This window comes from Aplidium turbinatum, chromosome 6, assembly GCF_918807975.1.
Source record: "Aplidium turbinatum chromosome 6, kaAplTurb1.1, whole genome shotgun sequence".
Classification (NCBI taxonomy): domain Eukaryota; kingdom Metazoa; phylum Chordata; class Ascidiacea; order Aplousobranchia; family Polyclinidae; genus Aplidium; species Aplidium turbinatum.
This window is the reverse complement of record NC_137477.1, coordinates 372,180-395,793: the sequence shown is the minus strand read 5'-3', so window position 1 is coordinate 395,793 and position 23,614 is coordinate 372,180. Positions and strand designations below refer to the sequence as shown.

The 23,614-nt window shown below is 41.1% G+C and overlaps 3 protein-coding genes across 3 annotated transcripts; 2 read left to right on the top strand and 1 right to left on the bottom strand.

Annotated features, from left to right (window-relative positions):
• The first annotated feature begins 3,195 nt into the window (after positions 1–3,195).
• Positions 3,196–4,958, top strand: LOC145772264 (ectoderm-neural cortex protein 1-like). Its single transcript, XM_082584129.1, has one exon. The coding sequence runs from the start codon at positions 3,241–3,243 to the stop codon at positions 4,930–4,932; it is 1,692 nt and encodes a 563-aa protein (XP_082440255.1). The 5' UTR covers positions 3,196–3,240; the 3' UTR covers positions 4,933–4,958.
• Positions 4,959–6,033: 1,075 nt separating this feature from the next.
• On the top strand, positions 6,034–10,068 carry LOC145772265 (uncharacterized). The gene has a single exon (XM_082584130.1). It carries the CDS (start codon positions 6,050–6,052, stop codon positions 7,517–7,519), a length of 1,470 nt encoding a protein of 489 aa, XP_082440256.1. The 5' UTR covers positions 6,034–6,049; the 3' UTR covers positions 7,520–10,068.
• A 1,630-nt stretch (positions 10,069–11,698) lies between these two features.
• Positions 11,699–15,221, bottom strand: LOC145772037 (armadillo repeat-containing protein 2-like). Its single transcript, XM_082583844.1, has one exon. The coding sequence runs from the start codon at positions 15,182–15,184 to the stop codon at positions 12,818–12,820; it is 2,367 nt and encodes a 788-aa protein (XP_082439970.1). The 5' UTR covers positions 15,185–15,221; the 3' UTR covers positions 11,699–12,817.
• Positions 15,222–23,614: the final 8,393 nt, after the last annotated feature.

The following is a 23,614-nucleotide window of genomic DNA, read 5'->3' as shown; positions in this document are numbered from 1 at the left end:
CCCCCTTTGATTTTTTCTAGTTGCGCCGCTGACTATATATATATAATATAGTGTAAATATAGCCACAGCCTTGATATAACTTGACATTTTTTTATCAAGAGTAGCCTAAATGCAACTTCATAGTCTGATCAAGGTTTAAGGAAGCTTAGTAGGCCTAGTTCTTACTCACACGATCTTTGCGTATGTCACTATACTTTTGGATTGAATTATTGAATATTTGAATAACTGAATATGAAAGCATGATGGTAAGCCTAAACAGTCAAGTAAAAACTGTATTATAATAGTTTGATTAACAGGCAATGTCTCCAGATTAAAGCATAATTCGAACCTCTCTGTAAAAGTTTAAATATTGAATGCAATTTATTATGGTACTTTAAGAAGGTTTGCCCTACAGTGCCCTGTGAACACCATTTTGCCCCCCTCTCCGAAATTCACTAGTGGGCATTGGCGTAATTTTTTTTAAAAATTTGACGAAATTAGGGGTGCTCTAAGTTATCTTATGAAAATTGTCAATATAGGCTAATCCATGGCCACCTGGAAACGCGGCCTGATTTGTCACATTTTGCAGATTTTGATTACAGCTACTGCTAGTGCTTGACTGACATTTTTTGAGATGTTTTTACTTTTTGCGGTTTCCTAATGACAAAAAACTTTTTTGTTGCCTTGGGGAAGCAGCAGCAAATGAGAAAAAGCAAGTTGAAAAACGCAAAATCAGATTGTTATTGAAAATTAACAGTCTGACTAAAATTTACAAAATCAAGTTTTCTTTGTTTTTCAACATGTGAGGATGGTAAAACTTATTGTGTCATCTGGGGAAGAATAAAGAAAGCATAAAAATATAATTTTTTGAAAAAATTATTTAAACGTTCGCCCAAAGTTAGAAAAACCTGGAAATTTTTGCAAAATGTGACAAATCAGGCCGAATCAATTGAAAACCTGACCGATGGAAAATGTTAAAACAAATGACTCAACCTAATAGTAAATTCAACCATGTTTAGCCTACGTCATGAAACGTCTAATCAACATAAAAGAAGATAATTTTGTCGTATGTGTAATCGAATAGACTGCAGCGGTATGTCAAACGTGTTTGTGCTTAATTGTTACGCAATAGTACAATCATGTCTGCCTTTGATATGTATGGCGCTACGTGCCACCCACAAATGTAAAACACTGAAAATATTGCGCTTTGGTGAAACGACTTTCAAGAAAGAAAAAACCCCGTTATTTAGCAATGCAAATTTCTATTTGAATCGGCGTATTTTATATGCAAACCAGGGCCCAGGGGTGCTCTCGCATTTATGTTGTTACCTCAGATTTTCATTTTGGGGTGCTCAAGCACCCTTTGCACCCCTGAAATGACGCCTATGCTAGTGGGCCTTTACCTTTTAGTACAGATTTCTAAAATGTTTTTCAAATTATAATATTTGTTGTGAATTCAGATGAAACACATTAAACTAACTCCACAATCTGTTGGGACTTCATGTTTGACTATAACAATGCAAAGAACTATTGAGATTAAGTAAAATAACTAAAAGATTATTATCATCATTTTCAGCCTGTGATAGCCCACTACTGGACGAAGGCTCGTGGGTTTCTTTATACCAGTTTGTTGTTCCACATTCCACAAAAACTAAAGAAAAAGATGAAGCAGTGTTTGTCTTGAAAAAATAAAGATGTTGAGTTGAATGCAAAACAGCCTACTTCAACAAGGTAGCTGTAAACGAAAAAAATTGGTGACGTGGAGTTTTCTTTCTTACGCAAGCCCTCTTTTCCTAAAAAGTTTTTGAATTAAAACAATCATCTTGAATGCAAAAGTATATGCTGGATAATTTCTGTCAATGCTTCTTGATGCCATTATTAAACATCTACGTCATTTCACGAGCATTTAATTTTTGACAAGTTTTATGTTATCAACCGTTGAAAGACGTTTTCCAAGAAAGTGAAAGCGTATGATTATTTCTTTTGTGAACTCCAACAAAATAGCATAAATTCACCAGTTTAGCTGATTTAAAATAGTCATTCCAAACGATAATCATAAGTACAAACTGATGGATGCAGCCTAAGCTATAAAATATAGAGTTTTTGTAGCAGTATTGTCACATTTTTTATTCAAAATTGCCGAACAATACTGCACCAACTAAATATGAATATATATATGTGGGGCGTGGGACCCTAATCAGAGATATGGGCCCACCAACCAGGGTTTTGGAAGTGGTAACTATGGCCTTGCATGATTTTAGTTATTAAATATCGAGCTTATGCAGCTATATATAATCATATATTTACATTTTTCATTTCAAATAGCCAAAACAGCCCTAAACAGCCGTGCCCAAGGGATACAAGAGGTGGTTAATATGGCCTTGCTACCAAGACCTGGGGGTTTTTTCGCTGAGACTTTTCGGTCATTTGTCCGAAATGACTTGAAAAAATTCGGCCATTTTTTATTTATTTCGGTCATTTTTTCTGATGAAAATATTTCCTTTCAAGTAGCTGATACAAACCAAAATTGCACTTCCTGACTAGCTACAGCATTAAGTTTCTTTAAGTTAATTGACTATGTGTTTTTTTCGGACATTTTGACCGAATTGACTATACTTTTTTTCGGACATTTTGCTAAAAAATCGGTCAATGACCAATAAAAGACCGAAAAAAAACCAACCCAAGACCACTCTTGAAAAAAACATTTTTGCATGACACAATTGCAACAACGCTAAAGAAAAATCAACATTTTTGAAAGGGGCATGATCCAATGCACCCTTGCGTACGCCACTGGGTATAAGTGTTATGCATGTTTTATGGGCAATATTCTGGATTGTAGTTTTGCGTTTGAAGTCGAATTGGAGTTTGGAGACAATTTTTTCAAAATATTTGGAGCATGAGTGGAGTTGCAGACTTTAGGGTCAAAATGAAGCAGGAGTCCAGAAATTCTGATTCCGTAGACATCTCTGGCCAGTTTTGAACTGAGGAGTCAGAGTCGTCTACGATATTTTTCGCCTGACTCCACACTATACAGCGTGAGAGGTCCACTGGTAAGAGGTCGTACATGCTCATAGATTTAAGAAGAAAAAGCATAAGAGTAAGCAGAAAGGAAAAATATTTTGATAAACTCCTGGTTTGCTTTTCATTTGCTAAAGAATATACGGTAATCTTAATATATGTTGTTGTGGCTTAGTCCAGATCAATTCTACTTTTTAATTAAGGATTAATTTACCAAATGTGGAATTGCTATAAAGTTCATTGATGGCTCTTAGCATATATGGAAAAACAAATGTTGAAGAAGTAGTTTGCAAAAGAAATAAAACTGCTTCTCTTCTTGATTATGCTAGCAGTAATCGTGATGTTGAGGCATTCAATGATGTAATTGTTAAAGTCGGCAAGGTGACTGTTCAGGCGAACAAGATGGTACTGTCATGTTATTCGCAATACTTTGAAAAGATGTTTAAGACCAATCAAAAGAAAAAGGGGAAGAACTTAGTCGAAGTAGATTTTGTGGACGGAGACAGTTTGAAAAGATTAATAGAGTTCATATATACTGGTTCTATAACAATCAACAGCATTAATGTTTGCAGATTAGTTGCTGCTGCACACCATTTACAAATAGAAGCTGTCAAACCATTTTTATTTAATTTTCTTGAACGTGCTATTTCTTCCAATTGTTGTTCTATTATTTTGACTATAGCAGAACTCTATAAAGCACCTGCTTTGAAGGAACGGGCTGTAAAGTTTCTTTGTGAAAATTTCAATGAAATAGCAAGCAGTAGAGAATTTAAAAGTTACACTGTTGATCAAGTAAAAGCTTTTATCACTAACCAAGATCGAAATCAACTACCAGAAACATCTGTTTACAAAGCTTTAGTGAAATGGATCCGATTTGATTTTACAGCTCATGCAAAAGACTTTGCAGAACTCTTTAAGTTGATAAACTTAAACAAAATACCTTTCACCTTCTTGGAAAAAGAAATTGCATCAGAAAAACTGGTAATCGAAAATCACGATTGTTCTAAATTATTAATTAAAGCTTTCAGCAAACAGACAAGTGAGCTTCAAGCGAAAGAAAGTAGAACCATTTCAAAAGTTTTGAGCTTGGGAGGAAGAGGTTCGATGACCAAAGTGGTTGAAGTGATCAACAACTCACGGGAAGGAAAAAAGTCTTATTGTGACTTGCCAAGCGGGCGTTGTGGAGGTTGCGCTGTAGCAATGCATGGTTATGTCTACTTCATTGGTGGGCTTGGGCCAGACCACAAGTGCAGTAAAACTGTTTGGCGTTTGAGTCTCCTGGGCAATTGTTTGCCCTGGGAAGAAATTGCTCCAATGATTCATCTGAGACACATTATGGGAGCAGCTGTCTTTCACAACACTCTTGTTGTAGTTGGAGGTTGGGATAATCATGGTTCCCTTAGTTCTGCAGAATATTATTCTGAGATACTCAACACATGGAACCTAATCCATCCAATGATGGAACTTCGTAGCGGCCATTGCTTGGTGACCTGCAAGGAATCGCTCTTTGCAATTGGTGGCTTCGTTCATGATGGCGAATGTCTGTCATCAGTCGAACAACTACAAACAGTACAAGGGGAGTGGAATCAAGTGGCTCCAATGACTATGCCAAGGTTTTGCTTTGCTGCTGTGCAGTGTGGAGAGTTTCTTTATGCGATCGGTGGCCAAGCAGGAAAAGAAGCGACTACCCGACAGAAAAGTGTTGAAAAATATGACATCGAAAATAACTTCTGGGCGATTGTTGAAGAGATGAATTTTAGGAGGAGTGGCTGTCACGCTTGTGTCTTGGAGGGAATGATTTATGTTGTAGGTGGTGTGGACATAGAGAACCGAGTGGTGAGAGAGATTGAGTGCTATAACCCGCTAGTCAACAAGTGGAGAATTACTGGAAAGACCACGGAAAATTTCAGTGACCATGCTCTTGTTGCAGTGTAATCAATTACAAAAGTGTTAGTGTGCATTCAGTGTTCGTACCATTACTACAGGGTACAGGGCCTAGCGAGTCAGTGAATAATTTGGTGTTATTCATTAGAATCGTTGATGGTTGGTTTCAGTGTTAGTGTTTTGTATCTCTTCTATCGTTGATATCAGTGTTTTGTGCGCCGTCACGCCCTGATTCATCAAAGAAATTTCGCAGCGGCGTCGCACAAATTGATTCAGTACAGTAGTCCCCGCTTATTAAGCCCACCTCAAGACCGGACAATTTGAGCTTGTTCATCGTGGACTTAATAAAACGGGGACTACTGGATAATTTTATTAATAAAATTAAAGAAAAAATTCGAACATTGTTTAAAGTAATTTAATGAATTGTTGTCACACTGCCCTGTCTTTTCTTTGTTACATCATAAGACAAATCAAGAGCACAGCTATAAAATGTGTGTTGCGGTTTATAATTCACAGGAGTTTTTTGCTTTATTGATTTTCAAACATTCTTTTATAGGCCACTCACTGAATAGAAGAGGGTATAATTTCTTTTGAAAAGTATCATGATTGACAAAAGTTTTTTTTCCATGAAATGATGCTATGAAACAACCTGGCGGCATATTGTGTCACTGATTCATCCAGCACCTGTGATAGTTTTCCTGTCAGACATAGATCGCAATGATGTTTCCAGGTTTACCGCTGCAATCACCATCAGTATTTCTATGAGATTTTTAACTTTGGTTAGGACGTTGCGGTTGTGAATGACGATAACACGTGATCTTGTTCGGCAAAGATGGTTGCATTGAGTGGCAGGAAGAGCCAGTTGAGATTACAGAACAAACCAGTGAACTTATGAAATGTTGAACTTTGTTTTTTGCTCAATGACCACTCTTTCTAATCGTTTCATGGTTTATTGATTTTATTTTTTTCAAAATCGATTAGTTGTTTAACAACAACTGAGCAGTTAAGAAACAGTTTTTTTAGCAGGTTTTAGTGAAGTTCATCTGAAGGTTACACCTGAGAGCTTATCTTTCATTTTGTTCTCAGTTTGATCTTAATATGTTTAAAACGCAGTTTGTGTTCCGGCTTCATGTGAATAACATTGTGTTTTGTATTTAGCCATCTGATAATGCAACAGACGTTTGTGAAGGAAAATTGTTTAAGGAAATGCCAAGTAGGTCTCACTGACATTAAACATGACTCGTCTTTAGCTCAAAGGATCAAAGTTGTCGCTGCAGCTCCAAAACATAGTCGAACGTCATACATTGCTACGTCACAATCTCTGTCAACCGGCACTTGTGGTGATGTCTCTGTGACGTCACGTAGTCATAGAGATATACAATGCAAGATAACAACCCCTCACGCTTTCAAGCGATGCAGTGTGATCATTCCGAAGATTGATCCTTCTTCACTGAAGACTTCCAAATTGGAGCAGCATGACCCTTCTTTTATCCATGGATTGAAAGAGAAGGAACAACTTCGAGAAGAACCGAACATTGGGAATAGAATCAACCGCGTGTCAAGAACTGACCTCGTTCCCTCCGGCACGAGTCAAAATATTCATCAAGAAATTATTTTGAAGCCAGAGTGGAACTCGGGAGGGGGTTGTGAAAATTCTTCTGTTCCTCCAGCGAAGAGCTTCATGTTCAAATGCGAATCTTGCAAGACTTTGTACCGCAAACAATGGCAGCTCTCGTTGCATGCGAGATTACGTCACGGCGCCGAGTGGTTCAAGTGTGATCGGTGTGGAACACAATTCCTAAAGAAAGCAGATTTGAAGTCGCATATGTTGAGTCATGGCGATCACAACTTATTGTTGTGTCAGATTTGTGGCCGCGCGTTCACGAGGCGCACGAGTTTAAAGCTCCACATGGCAACCGTCCATAGCAACCTGAAACCGTTCAAGTGTGACGAGTGTGGGCAATGGTTCAAGAGGAGATTCGATCTGAAGATTCACTCCAAGTCGCATGTGATGAAGATATTTCAATGCAGGATTTGTGAGCGAGTTTTTAAAAGTGATGCTTCTTTAGTTAGCCACGTGCGGCGTCACACCGGTGAGAAGCCGTTCCAATGCGTCCACATCGGGTGCGGACGAAGGTTTACGAGGAAGTCGTCGTTGGAAAGCCACTTACTTTGTCACACAGGGGAAAAACCCTACAAGTGCGAACGCTGTGGATTTCAGTTTCGACAAAAATCCGCCTTAACGTCACACATGAGAAGCCACACAGGTGAAAAGCCGTACAGTTGCCAAGTGTGTGGAAAGCTCTTCATCCGTCGTTCGAACTTAACTGTTCATATGAGATGCCACACCGGGGAGAGACCTTACAAATGCCGGGTTTGCGGAGTCAGGTTCGTTCAAGGATCGAGCCTGGCGACACATATGAGATCTCACACTGGGGACCAACCCTATCATTGTTCAGTGTGCGGGAAGAACTTTAACAGAAAATCCAATGTCAAGTTACACATGAGAACTCACACAGGGGAGAAGCCATATAAGTGCCAGATCTGCGGGAGGTCATTTGCTCTCAAAGGAAATCTCAAGTATCACATCGGCACGCACTTCCGCCGGCAGCAAACCTTCGATGGCGAAACGTTGTAACATCTCAGCCGCGGGATACGCTTGTTCACTTCATCGTCATTTTACTGCTTTTTTTGTAACTTAGAACAAGATTATTGGTTTTATTGATATTTTGAAGTTTTTGTCGTATCCAGGCTTACGCCCCGTGGTTGGTTGGTTGGTTTTGAATCTTTATCCTCGGACTGACAAAGCCTTGATAGGTTATTCCTGGTAGTTTCGCATACTTGTAGAGGCTCTTGACGCAGGGCCGGTTACAGAGATTGGCAGAGTGAAGTTTTCCGATTGTTGAAGTGTTGTTGGCGGGGAATTATTCCATTCACTAGCTGCCGCTGAATGGAGAGCAGTCCTGAAATGCGTTGCTCAAACGCACACCCCGAGAGTCGAACCAGCGCCGCGTGATTTTGAGTCGGGCGCGTAACCAGTGAGCTAACGCGGCGGACGATGGTTAGAAAGATATATCAAGTGGGTGAGAAGGCAAGGACGTTCATTATCTTGCCCATAGCCGTACGAGGCAGGGGGGGCAGCTGCCCCCCTATTGTTTCAAAACGTCGCGAATCCGGGCAAAAATTGCTGTATGAAAAGCTACAAAATTGCATGAATTAAGAAAAACTATAAATGATAATCTTTTACCTATCAAACTAAGCCTACAGCCTCTTATTTGCACATGTGCCGCAAAATTTTCATTTGGCACACCCGTATTGATGTATTGCATTGCATGGTGATCAAACTGTAGTACAAAGTGCATTTAACCAACTGCATCATGCCAAGTTGGGCAGCCACTAAAGTATGTCTCTAATACTTTTGTGAAACTGCCCAAATCAAAATGCAAAATTTGCTAGGCCTATATAGCTAATTTTTATAATTTTCACAAATGCATCGTGTTGATTTGGGCAGCTGAAAACATGAAATTATCCGATGAAACTGATTAGTCTGTTTATACAACTGCCTAAATTAGCGTTAGGCAGTTTCCCCAAAATGAACAAATTCATTAATTTTTCCCATTTACATATCTGTATCGTTTAGATTTGGGCAACAAAAGATATGAAATTATCTGATCATAGTCTATTTATAAAACTGCCTGGCATGATGCAGTTGCCTCGGCATCAAAATTTACATAGTGTTTAATTTTTTTCATAATATCCATAAATGCATCATCTTGATTTGGGCAACTACAAAATATGACTGTATATAAATCTGGTGAATACTTTCATAAAAGAATTCGGGTGGAGAGGTTACAGTACTTTTTCTTCCATAAACATACATAGCTAAGCAACACCACAATATTTAACAAAAAAATGTTATACCTGTTAAATGTTGTGGTGTTGCTTAGCTTTGTTTGGTTACTTTTATAAAACTACCCAAATTAAAATGATGCAGTTGTGCCCCAAAATGAAATATTTAGTTTGTTTATGCAACTGTGTCATGTTAACTTCACCAACATTTAAAATGCTACTGCTGAGATATATAATCTCAAACCAATCATATTCATTTATTTCAAAGCTTTCCAAACTTAAAACCTGCCATGCAAGCTGGCAAAATATTATAATTTCTAGCTTCTAGGGATGTGCGGTTTAATTTAATCCAAAGTCTGTTTGTTACTTTTGCAATCCAAGGAAATTGCAACTAATCCAATATTTAAGTGGGGTTGTTTTTATTTGTGGTGTGTAAAACAATATTTATTACTCCTACCTACCAATCTATCATGCCAAAGTGCAGAAGCATCGAGCAATGCACAAGCAAGGTATCTTCAAAGATCTTCTATTTTGATTACGGTACTTTGGTAAGAAATTCTAGCTAGCTGGTGATCTTGTTATGTTAGTTTTTCACTGTTATCATGCACTGCATACATTATATTTGGGCAATTTCTATAAAAGCGTGCATATTTGGGCAAATTTACGTTCTGCCCCCCCAAAATGATTTGGTCTTGTACGGCTATGATCTTGCCTCACGTCAACCTTTTCGTGGTGGGTCCTGGTAACTGAGCAAATCAGGCTAATGACAACAAATAGAGACACACCAGGGCATCTCTGGGATGGTAAACGGGTAAACCCTCGGCTCTAGAAGCTGAAAATGATGAAGTATCTTGCCAAAGCACAGCTGTGTGTTCTCGGTGGGTATCCCGCCGTGGAAGGATTTGCCGAAGCTCAAACGTTTGTGGTATTGTTTCTTGACTGATATTGACTGTTCGGTCACTGTAAAGTCATTTGTTGTGGTTTGTTTCGAAAGAAAATCAATAATAGTTTGTTTCGTTGTGAATTCCAAACGATCATGTTCAGAACAGTAGGCTACAGTGGATCATGTTCAGGCGTACGACTTTTCAGCACAGAAATATTTCGTTTTGAAATGGATTCTTTGTTAAAAAATTTGGTTTCTCCCATAAATATCTTCATCCCGAACAAACCCAACACTGTCGCCTTTTAGTTATCACATCAGAATGATGGGTGGTGGGAATGTGTGCGTGACGTTTGACATGACGTCGGTCCGACACCGCTCCCGAGCACACGGTTATGTCTCGGTAAGACATTACATGGCTTCTCAAATAATGTTTTAAAGCAGCTGACCCGATCTTCCTGTTGAAGTTGAATAAAATGAAGCGTATGTTTGCTGGCTTATAATTAACGGTGGCGCTTTGTCTCTAAACATCAGGAAGAAACAGTGGTTGTTTTATTATCATAGATACGCGTACCGTATTGTTATGAGTAGCCTACTCTAATCTTCACATAAATTTACAACGACTGCCTACTTTCGTTTTCATAGATATAATTCATGTAACAAGCATTGCATTACAATGAACCCAAGCTGGAAAATGATTCGCTTATATCGGCGCTAGTGGCCTACGATGACCCTTTTTGGGTGTCCACTTTTTTTTCAATAGTCTCCAAACACACACCAGGTTTGCTCTATAGCCTAGCTGTTCAGATCATATCAAAATAAACTGATGGGATATGGTATAAAGAACCCTGTGGAATTCAAACAGGTGTTTGAAACTTTCTGAAAACAAATGAACACCCAAACAGATAATCACCCTACGGCACTTTTTCAGCTCTGGTCTGTGTGACAATTTTCGTAGATTGTTCAAGAAACCTCTGGACAGCAATCTTCCATCTCGTTTTGGTGGCCAGTCTGTGGTTCAAACAAGTTTCCGATACTTTATTCCGACTTTTAGCATCGCGCTAGATTAACAATCTATCGTAATGATCAAGCACTCTTCCATTGGTGTGAAAGCAAAACGAATTTTTAGTCTCAGCCCATCGAAATGTTTTAGTGCGTTTGTAATTTTTAGTTTATTTTTATGTTAAATGCCGTCTGGTTGTTAGGTTTTATTTGTCTAATGTTGTTACTAAAACTACGATTGATTGAATCTTTATCCTCGGACTGGGAAAGCTTCTTGCACAGCTTAATCCTGGCAGTTGCGCATACTTGTAGGTTGTAGCCTAGAGGCTTTGAATCGCTGACACAGGGCCGGTCACCGAGATTGGCAGAGTGAAGTTTCCGATTGTTGAAGTGTTGTCGCCGGGAAATTGTTTCATCCATTAGATGCCGCTGAATGGAGAGCAGTCCTTAACGTTGCTCAAGCGCACACCCCGAGAGTTGAACCAGCGCCGCTTGATCTTAAATTCTTCGTTCCAGAAGTCACGCGCTAACCAATTGAGCTATCGGGGCAGAGGATCGGATCGAAGTCTGAGCGCGAGAATTTCGCCGCATTGTTCCTCACAAACCCTGGTTTGAAACGGTCTTGCATCTTCTGAAGAATTTCGTAGATTTGAGCCGATCGTGTTTTGCTAAAAGTGCCCTTGGTTGCTCGTGCATGGAAGAAGCTGTTAGTTAAAACCACAATAGCGGCTCCAAAACAAAACTCGCCCAATTCCCCGGAAAAACCGCGGAACTGGCAATCGTGGCTACAACCACAATAGCAAACAGTGCGCAAATAGATCAATAAACGCTGGACTTTATGTGGAAAAGAGCGATCAACCTGGCAGCACAAGGCTATTTGCTCACTCGAAGTGCGAGCAAATATGATTCACTACCATAATGGTGCAACTTCCACGCTTGTCACTTGGTGGCGTTGGTTCAACTCTCGAGGTGTGAACTTGAGCAACGTATTTGAAAGATACCTCTCCTACGGCACCTAGGAACAAAAGCGAATACTTCGTCCGCTCAATTGAGTTGCGAAAGTCAAGCATTCAAACCACGTTAACATAATAAACGCGTTTATTCAGTCGGAAGAAAATATCGATATCGGTAGTGCAAAAAATAACTAGGCTACAATAAAATTAAAAGGTTTATCACGGTGGTGTTCGCCTGATCCTGCCGCTCTATTTCGTGCCAATGAAAGTCCGCACGAGGACCGGAGACGAATTCGAGACAACAAAGATAACGAGGTCTGTCCGCAAGAAACCGAACAGTTTCCTGGCGAAGAGTTCGTTCAACAAAACATTTCATAATTCTTAATGCAGAACATGTGAAATAGAAAAGGTCAAATGACGAAATGCGACCTTTACAGCACAATACAATACTGCACTGAACTGCTGTACCAACTGTGGCTTACTCACCAAACAACCTGTAGGTGGTTTAAACATAACACTCATGGAGGGGCGTCATAAACCGTCACAATGCGTGGTTGACAACAAATGTCATATGCGGTGAGCGACAACGGCTTGATAAGAAATGCGAACAGTTTAGTCTTGACACGGTTCAATGAACATCACTTAACTCCAGGTGCAGCACAAGTTATTCACACACGTCAGTTGAGCAAACCTTGCCAGGGCGAGACCAATCACATTAAATGCAACGTGTTACATAACGACCAAGATGTTATTTCACAACTTTTTGGTCTCAGTTATGCATTCTGGATTTTCTAAGTTTTATCATTTCATAGTTTTCCATGGTTTTGCTCCGAACTATCTGGACACTTTGCTTGTTCATTATAAACCTGCCAGAACTTTGCGTTCTCAGCATCAATTGCTCTTGTGCAACCCTTCATGTAAGACACAATATGGAAATCGTACCTTCCCAGTTGTTGCTGCCAGTTGCTGGAACTGTTTGCCTATTTGTGTGAAAGAAGCTGAAAATTTAAATGATTTCAAAGCTCGCTTGAAAACGTTCTATTTCAATGAACATTATGACTGAATGTACCGTATTAATTATCACCATTGTCATGTACAGCGCCCAGGAGCATAGTTTAACTGTGGATGTGGCGCTATATAAATATTGTTATTATTATTATTATAGAGCTGTAGGTTTAAAACCAGGTAGAAGCGCTCTGAGTATCACCAGCCAAGGAAGGAGATGCTTAGGTTAATACATCGCGATGTTTCATTAGGAAGCGTCAGAATTGTCGCTCTCTATAGCGCCCTCAAGTGGCACAAGGTTCGACTGGTTTGACTTCAACTTCCTCAGAAGAGGAGAAGAAAAGTCACAGAAGTCTTGTCTCCAAGATGTGCGTAAAAAATTTAAAACTTTCGAATCTTTAGCTGTTTCCTTCATACGGGAGTTGACAATCTCGTAGTTGAGGAATTCTTCAAGCAAATCCACCAGTTGGCGTTCCGGAATAAACGAAGGATCTGAGGAAAGATTCCAGAGGAGTTGGCAGGTGATCCCCCCAATCCTCCACTCGGTGGGAGCAAAGTCTCGGATGACGTCAACGAGCTTGGTGGCGCAACCTTCTGCGATGAGGAAGGATCGTTTGTCGCTATCAGCGCTCATGTTGATCATAACCCCGCACGCGTTGTAGACGATGACGCGATCCCCGGAGTCCAGGAGCGCAATCATCATCAGATCGAGTTTGTGATTGTGGAGGAGGTCGCGGACATCCTTGGACTTTGTTAAGTTGCCAAACACGCGGACTACCTCGGCCACACAGGCCATGTTATCGGCCACCATGAGGTCGGACAGAAGGACCGACAGACGTGCCCTGTGGTGCACCACAAAATTATCCCCGTCGCTTTCGTCATAATAGGAGAGATTATTCAGCGCGGCTAGAGTGTTCACAATCACTTCTTCATTCTTGTCTAGACTGTGGCTCTCCAGCAAGGTCAGCAACAATTCGATGATGCAGCTATTCCCAGCGATCTTAGGACCAACGTCTGAACCAATAGACAGGTGGGCAACCAGCCTGGCCACCTTCACCAGAACATCGCTTGCAACCTGGTCCGTTGTGTCAGAGTTACCTCCATCTGACTGACCAGCGCTCATTTCCGAATATATCTCCATTATTTGAGCGATGACGTCAACGCAGTTGATGACGTGGCCTGACTTTGGGTCACGGATGACGCAACTGAACAAATGGGATCTCTCTTTGTCGTGCTGGGAGGTCAAGTCGCCAAACACCAAGCACAGATGCAAGGCTACCTCGGCATGGGCTTGATATCTGTGTAAGGTCAACAGCAAGATATAAAACAAATTTGTTTGCTCCAGGAAAGCAGACAACGAACTGCTGTGCATCGTCATTTTACTCAAGATTCTGCCAATGACCGAGACAATTTCAAAATCTTCGATGAATTCCTCGCACACCGTTAAAAGTACAGGCAGAGATCCAATTGACTGCTGCGCCTTCTGATCAACGTTTAGTGTGTTGCAGAAAGCCGAACAAACTTGAACGACGATACTTTCAGCAAACTTTCGAGCCCGCTTTGAGTCTGCCAGTTGCTTCATTGCCAACATCGTAGTGCTCATGAAGTCCGTCAATACTTTAACGCTTCCCAATTCGCACAAGATCGATGCGACCGCTTGGTTGTCGGTCAGACATTTAATGGAACCGGTCAAGTAGACGAAAGCTTCATAAGTGTCATACTTGGACAGGGGATCGGTAGTTTCTTGTAGAACCTCCAACATGAGTGCGAGGAGTCCGTGCTTGATGAGCGCGTCATCGTGCCTCCCTTCGCGACACATGGTGAAGATCAATTTGCAGACATTTGTTAAGTTCTTGTTGCGGATCTTCATGGAAAGGATGATTTTGGAACACAGAATGTGAAGTTCTCTGGAGGTGAAGTTGAGGAGTCGGAAGAGAACAGAGAGTAAAGATGTTCTCCGTCTCGATGACATTCTCACGAAACAAGAGCCATGCTCTAGCGCCCCCTGAAGGGCAACGCAGAGGCTACACATCTGCGTTACGTCGTCGTCGGACGACTGCTGTTCAAGAAATCCTCCCAGTCGTTCAATCAGAGGAAGGATGTTCTGGTTCCAATAGAGAGCTTCATCGGCAGTTTCCTTTCCTTTGTTGCCTCCGCTGCCTCCTCCAGGAACCTCGCTGGAACGAGCTTGTTTTTTCGGAACATTGACGCATGCAGTGGCAGTCACTTTGGAGGAAGATGCAGGGGAGGAGCGTCTCACTTGCTTTAGTTTCGAAAGGATCGTCGGCTCACCGTTTGCCGGGACAAGTGGTTTATGAGGAAGAGGAGCCAGCTTCGACTTCACAAGTGGATTGGATGGAGAGACCGACGCATCATCAAGAGGATCAAAATATTGCGGCAATTGCAATGCGGAGGGCGGTCTCGATTCCCTCCGCTCGTTCTTCCCATACAAGGTTCTGGGATCACGGGGAGTCGAAGGTCGCTTCGTTTGTATCGACTTGACCCGATGATACCACTGCTTTGCTTCTTTAATAACTTCTGAACTGGAAGGCCTCGTGGCGAGTACCGCTTGCGTCAAACTTGGGCCTGAATCTTTTGTCTTTTTCAAAGCCATTGTGATCACAAGTTTATCGTTAACAACATTCCTAAAATGTTCTGAAAAATAGAATTGTTGTAAAGCGAGATGCGAAGATGACACAACAATCTTTACCTTGCTCTGAAACACTACTGCAACTATTGGAGTTACTCTCGGTCATGGCTGTCTTACCTGTCATTTCAAGGAAATCGTCACTTGAAAGAAGAGGAGAAAAGAAGAAACGCAAATGGGAACATGCACGCAATGGTCGTCTTGTAGACCTCATGTAAGCATGATGTCAGAACTTCCTTGTGATGATTCCATTCGAACATGTTCAGTTGTTCACCATACAGAAGTATCAATTGTCATGGAGATTCAGCGGCTCTCTTTAAGTCAGGGCTCCAAGCTTGAAGCTTCTTAGCCTGAACCCCATCTTGAGCCCAGAAACGGGCTTGAGTGCAATGTTTGCATACTTCATGAGAAACCTAGTCTGATTTAATGTTTCTTACGAAGTTATAACCTTGATCTGCTTATAAAATCACTCAGACTGAAGCACATCTCCTTTGTCATATATATGCATGTTACATCATCATCATCATAATCCATCGTCGGTTTGTTCCCCACTAGTGGGGGTGGCCGATTGTTTCCGCGCAGCAATTGTTTTAATCCCTTTTCTCCATTTTACCCTGTCCCTTGCATCTTCCTCCTTCAGTCCGACTTTTTTAAATTCATCCTTCACTTGTTGTTTCCACGTTCTTCTTGGACGACCGCGTTTCCTCTTCCCATCCACCTTTAGATCTAGTGCCTTTCTAAGAAAACTTCCTTCCTCCCTCCTTATCACATGTCCATACCATCTTACTCCATTTGCCCTTGCCAGTTGGTCTATGGTCTCTCTCATCTCTAGCATATCCATCAATTCTTCAGTCCTTTTTTCCCTTCTCGTTTTCACCCCACACATTGCTCTCACCATTGACCTTTCCGTTCTTCTCAGGATTGCCAGTTCACTCTCTCTCAATATCCATGTCTCGCTACCATATAGCATTGCAGGCCGCACACAGCTCCGATATACTTTCCCTTTCATCCTTAGTGAGAATTTTCTGCCATACAACATTTCCCCACATTCCCTGAACTTTGCCCAGCCCAATCTTGCCCTTGTTGTCACAGCTGCATCACATCCACCACTTCCATTTATCCGATCACCCAGATAACAGAAGTCTGTCACTGTTTCGATGCCATGGCAGAACTCATCATCATGGCCTTCCTCTTCATTCCTTCCTTTACTGCATTTCCTACAAACAAAACACTTCGCCAATCTTGTTGCGGCTCTCTTGACATTAGCACATCTTGCATGTACCCACTTTCCACATTCCTTGCATTGCATTGAATTTCTCATCACTCTCTTGCCACATATTCCACAGGGATCTACTTTGCTCTCAACAACTGTTCCTTCTGCTCCACTCACCATCACTTTTGTTTTTTCAAGATTCATCTTCATACCCTTGGTTTCAAATGCTTCTTTCCATTTCTCAAACTTTCTCTCCAGTCCCTCCATACTATTACTTGTCAAGACCAGGTCGTCTGCATACAAAATTTCACTCAATAAGCCCTCCCTCACTCCTTCAGTTACAACGTCAACCACAATAGCAAATATCAGAGGTGACAAAACTGATCCTTGGTGTACACCAACCTTCACAAAAAACTCGTTTGAATAATTTGATCCAACTCTCACTTTTGTTCTTGCATCCTCATACATAGACATCACAGCTCTCACTAATACCTCCGGTATACCTCTTTTCCTCATTGCCCACTCCATCACTTTCCTTGGTACTCTGTCAAATGCCTTTTCTAAGTCGACGAAACACATATATAGTTTTCTCTGCTTCTCTCGGTATTCCTCCTGCATTCTTCTCAATATAAACAGAGCATCCACTGTACCTTTTCCTGGCATAAATCCAAACTGCATATCATTTAATTTCACCAATGTTCTCAACCTCTTTTCTAGTATTCGCTCCACAATTTTCATTCCATGCTCTAGTAGTTTTACACCTCTATATGCACTGCAACTTCTCACATCCCCTTTTCTCTTGAACAATGGAACAAGAGTACTATGCTTCCACTCCTCCAGCATTCCCTCTCCATCTAATACCCTTTGGCTAAGTTGTAGCATTACTTCAATTCCCAACTCTCCACTTGCTTTTATCATCTCTACGCTCACTTCTGATGGACCGGCTGCTTTATGCAGTTTCATTTGCCCCATTGCCTCCACCACTTCATCACAAGTAACCTTTCCCACTGGACCCTCCACCAGATCAACCTCTGTCATATGATCCCATACATTCTCCTTATTCATAACATTTTCCATATGTTCCTTCCACACTTCTCCTCTGCTTTCCGGGCTGAAATGCAACTTCCCATCTCCACTCCTTATACCTACATCTTCCCCCTACAATATCATTCCCATCCTTTTTCATTTGCTTTATGAGTCTGAATACTTTGTTTTGGCTTTCCCCCATTTTATTAAGTTCCTCCTCAGCACCATTCTTCATAGCTCTTGCAACAACCCTCTTTGCCTTCTTTTTCATACTCTTATACTTCTTTTTATTCTCTTCTGACCCATTTTTGCGCCACTGCTTGTATGCATCTCTTTTCTGTGAAATCGCATGCTTCACCTCTTCATCCCACCACCATGTGTCTCCACGATCCCTCCTCACTTTCTTTTTCCCACATACTTCATCACATGCTGCTAGGACACCTTTCTGAAATGAAGCCCACAAGTCCTGCGCACTCATGTTTACCAGCTCTTTTGCTCTTTTCACAAACTTAATTCTCGTTTCTTTTTCCTCCAGTTTCCACACATTTCTCACAAAAACTCGTTCTTTCTTCACAATTTTCTTCACTTTTTTCATATTTAAGTCTCCTACTACTAGTCTATGCTGCAACTCCAACGGAATTACTTTCACATTCTTCAAGTACTTTCTCTGTTCCTGCCCAACCACAATAAAATCAATTTCCGACTCATGTCCTCCTGAGCTGTAAGTCACCTTCCTTTTCTCTTTCTTTTTAAACCATGTGTTGGCAATACAAAGTTTCCTTTCATCACAAAATTCAAGTAGCATTCTTCCTTCCATGTTTCTCTCCCCAAAACCATACCCTCCATGAATGCCCTCGAACCCATTTGCTTGTTTTCCAACATGTCCATTAAAATCTCCTAATCCAAACACCAACTCTTTTGAACTCCGTAAATCCCATTCCTCTGCCAAAACATCATAAAAACTTTCCTTTTCTAAGTAATCCCTACCACTTTGAGGTGCATATGCACAGATTAGCCTCACTACCTCCTCTTCAAAAGCAAGTACCATTGTCATCACTCTGTCACTCCTTCTTCTAACTTCTATTACTTTCTCACACAATTCCTCTTTTACCAAGAAACCAACACCACCGATTCCTGTGTTATTTCCTGACCACCATAACTTATATCTCCTCCCATTGACACCTAAAAACCGCGCTGACTGGCCCCTCCATCTTACTTCCTCTAGGCAACATATATCCACCCTTCTTTTTCTTAGTTCTTCACATATTTCAGTTCCTTTACCACACAAACTTCCCACATTCCAGCATCCGATTCTAACACCATAATCTTTTTTCAATGTTTTTTTTGTTTTCTTGGAACCCAGAGATTCTTCGCACCCCTTGCCCATCTAAGGGCTGCTGGGGACTAGGGGCCATTTTTAGCTTTTGCTGCATTTAAATAATATTTTGGAGCAAAGATTTTCCAGCCGGATGCCCTTCCTGACGCTAACCACAGTTATTGGCGGTGGGCTTAGCCTTTACTTAAAAAAGTATTTCCTGCAAGGCAGCAGGATTTCTAACAAGTTTTAGCCAACCAGTCGAGGTTGTTGCCCATGAGGTGGGACGTGGACCCACTTGTTAGTTTGGTGTGTGATCAAGACCAGTGTTCCCCGAGACCCATGGTGTAACAATCCATGGCGACTGCCCAGGGTTCAAAAGTGCTACTTGTACCACACACCGTACCACACCTACAATTGTAGCAAAATATATCTGCATTGTTAGGACAGCGTTCTTCAATACATGTTATACTTATAGGCGTATTTGATCAGACTGCATCTTATAATAGCCTACAGATCAAAATAAGATTCCTTGCATTAATGTGTAGGCATCAGCAAAGGCTTAGAATAAAATTCAATTTCAGTATGGTATGGTATCTTTCCAATACATCGAAAGGCAACTTTTAATACAAGAATTCGGATCAACATATGAGCCCCATGATGAGGTTAAGCAGTTTGTTTCAATTGATAAAAGAGTCTCTTTAATCCAGAACATTTATGCAATTCAAGAGAATAATCATTTTAAACATCAATTGTCATCGTAGGCTGTTCTACTGACCATCTAACCCAAGTCAATAAGATCTCTTGCGCCACACTGAAAGTGGAACAGACTAACGCCTAAGCGTGGTCTTCCTTTATGTTTGTTATTTTCTACCACATTATGATCACATAGGGACAGTGGAATATCTATGACGACAGAAAATCATTGAAGAAACTAGCTAATGCAGTTTTAGAAAATAATTACTAATCAGTTTTCATAACAAAAATCAAATTTGGCTCATTCTGAATAACGTAAAATTATTTCTTTGTACCAAAAATTAAACCATATCTGAACAAACATATGCCGTTGGCAAACATTGTATTGCAATTCTAGTTAGTTAATTGTATTGGTGTAGATCACAGAAAAAGCCAGCTGCATAGCCGAGTGGTGAGAACCTTGGAACGGTAATCCAAAGGGCGCCGGTTCGACACCGCTCAAGAGCATGCGGCTGTGTCTGTGGCAGGACACTTAAAGGTATGCCAGAAGGTGGACACGAAGATTGGCTTCCTTGCCTTCCCGTCCACTTAATCTAAATCTTCAACCACCGGGTGTAAGCCTGGATACGACATACATACAGAAATCTTTATCCTTGGACTGTGAAAGCTTTTTTGAGAGCTTAATCCTTGCGGCTTTGCATACTTGTAGAGGCTTTGAACCACTGACGCAGGCCCCGTCACCGAGATTGGTGAAGTGAAGTTTCCAATAGTTGTTGAAGTGTTGTTGTCCGTGAATTAGGTATCCTATTCACTATGTGCCGCTGAATAGAGAACAATCTTTGAAATGTGTTACTCAAGTGTACTGCTCAATAGTTGGAACCAGTGTAACTTTTCATTTTATAAAAATTGTTTTGTAATGTTGTTAGTTTTATCAAAGTGTTGCGACCGTACCACATTTGTCAAACTGATTGTCTTGCTTTAGCATCGTGCACATTCTAACTTCCGAGGTTTGTCGCTTCTACCTTTTTTTAGACCTCTGCTATGTTTGGCACATATTGTTTTTTTGTTAGCCAGAAAATAAAAACAAACTAAACATTAGTTTTGTTTCTGCTACATTAACGGCACAGCTAGTTTTGTCTAAACCTGTGTGGTTCAACTGTAGGCTGCAGGTTCAACACCAGCCACATGCGGCCTGTAATTCGGATTTTTTTGGCTAGACTACAATATGTGTATACTATAGGCTAGCTGAAAACTATTTCCTGGACTTTGTCAACAATTAACGACAATAAGCAATAGAACCAATCTGAGCTCAATTTAACTTTCTCAAATCTTTGGAATTCAGCTTTTGTGGTTGCCAATGCCATCGTCATGCATGAATGACCGGAGAAGGGTCATGAGATGACAAATTGTACAATATTGTCGGCTGCGGCACCTTGAACAAAAAGGCAAAGAAGCTATCCTTCGTGTCCACCTTCCGGCATGCTTTTGACAGACTTACCAAAGACATAGCTGCATGCTCATCAGCGGTGTTTAACCGACACTTTTTCGAGTCCCGCACCCCGGCTCTCATCACTCGGACACTCGACTATAAAGCCGACGGTCAAATATTCGCGTTGACTCGAAATATGTAGTGGGTAGTGGCACTATTTAAAGATGGGCCACTCATATACTGTACGTAGCTGAAGTAGTGCAACGACATCCCGAGTGTGATAGTGGTGGGGATAAACAGAGAATATTCTTCTTAGTAGTTTATTGCGATTGCACAAGTCAATTGACAATTTGACACATTGGAACAAAAGAGAGTAAGATTGGTCTGATGAAATTAAGCCTTATTGATTGCAAATAGAATAGGCCACAACACTGATTGAAATCAATCTTGAAACTGAAGCCCATAACGAGAGTTTCTACAGTTGGAGCACACAGCTCCTCTAGAAGTGAGACACTAAACTTATAGTTTAAAAACCAGCTTTTAGACTACAAACATGACCCCGACTTGTTGATTACACACCTATCCGCCCCGATAGCTCAGTTGGTTAGCGCGTGATTTCGTGAACGAAGAAGCTTCAAGAAAAAGCGGCGCTGGTTCGACTCTTGGGATGTGCGCTTGAGTAACGCATTCTAAGGACTGCACTCCATTCAGCAGCACCTAATGAATGGAATAATTCCCCGGCAACAAGACTTCAATAATCGAAAATTTTCACTCTGTCAATCTCGGTAAGCGGCCCAGGGATACCTAAAAAAGGGGATACGAAGGCTTTAAATACGCCTGACAGTAGAAGGGCTTGTGTTTATTGTAAGTTTGTTTGTTTGTTTATCTTTATCCTGCATTGCGGGAAAGCGGACTTGAGCGCTATGCATCAGCGTATGCCTTCCAACGTAGCCTACACCTGACCCACGCTGCAGCCGACGGCAATGTCTGTTTCCAGTTGTCTACTCTACTTATGACTTAAATTTGGTACTACCCATTACTCGAAATCGATCTCTGGGTAGAGGCAATTATCGTAAAGTTTCTTGCTCAGAGAAACAACAGCAATTGCGGGTGGCTGGAGTCGAACATGTACGCTCTCGACTGCGAGCCCAACGCGCTAACCACTCGGCCATTGCTGACGACAAAAAGTAATCTCTGTTTACCGTAAAATGACAATTGGCACCGATAGTAATTTAATAAAACTTGTTATGATAACCTGCATTGCGCTATTAGCATCAGGCCTGGAGGCTACACACTGCATGCTCATGGTTAGGCCTACTTGTTAATTCAACTAACCGCATAGCCTAATTGCTTTAGGCTTACATCCAGCCTAAGCTACTGCAAAGTTGTTGTTTTTTTTAAAGAAAAACAGCTTACTGGTAACTTTTCAACTGTCTTTCCAAACAAGTATTCTTTAAATGTGCTCTATATAACATAGACTAGTAACTGCCTTCTGTAGCTGACTGTATAGGCTACCAGCTGCACTACAAAACTTTCTGCAGTTTTGAAAAGAACCGCATGTTTCACTCGCTACAAACTAGTACCGCCCTGGTAGTGTCATATAAGAATAAGGCAATCGCTGTGAGCCTTCGCATTCCCTTCTTTAGATATCCCTGAACCTGCCCTGCGTTAAAAGCTTTTACAACAGGGGATCTTAACCAGGGGTGCAAGCACCACTAAGGGGTGCGAGACCTTTGCCTAGGTGGTGCGAGGATGCTGAATTATCAAAGTTTGTTATAATATGACCATGACGTAAGAAGCAAAGTTGTTTTATCAGGTGTCAACAAAAATTTTGAACTTTAGGCGACTATTACTTTTCACTTTTTAGCCAATCCTAGGAGGGGGTGCAAGAATTGATTGGTAATTTCAAGGTGGTGCTGACAAGGCAAAAGGTTAAGAACCGCTGCTCTACAAGTATGCGAGCCAGGAATAACCTACCAAGGCTTTGTCAGTCCGAGGATAAAGATTCAAAACCAACCAACACACAGCACACAACAGACGAACAACGTAGATAGACACAAAATCGTGGAATGCAACGTAATGGGCCTACTAGAGAGCAGGTACGCGCTCTGTGAAATTCCAGCCTGAGGATTTATAGCCTACGCAACGCAGGGAAAAACAGTGAGGCCACCCGGATTCCAGAACCAATTATTTATAAAAAGACGTGTGCAGTGCCCGCAGGAGCTACACTCTACATAAGAAACAGGGCATTGCGCTTTTCGCTTTGAATGTTCTGTAGCTATTTATTTCATCATCACACAATTTTCTTTGAACAAGATCAACTATTCTGTATTCATTTGTGTGTTCATAAAGCTTGAAACCAGCCATCAATATTGGAAGTAGGCTGTTCGTGTCGGCTACGGTAGGTAGCCTACCGGTAGTCACTTTACCATAGGCTAACAACTTTTGTAAGCGTACCTACCGTATGTAAAAAAAAACATATGGCTTCGTTTTCAAGAGACAACATTTTCAAACACATCCTCATTGTTACTACTTAATTAACGAGGTAGTTGCCGGAATACGAAAATTTTCTCCCAAACAATCTAAAATCAATTTATTTTCGAATATATCTACTGTTGCAACTGATAGTCAAGCGAACAAGTTCTTGCTACAATATTGCGGTTTATCAATTTTTAAGAAAATTGCTTGATATGAACGACTCGGTTACATGTCTTGTAA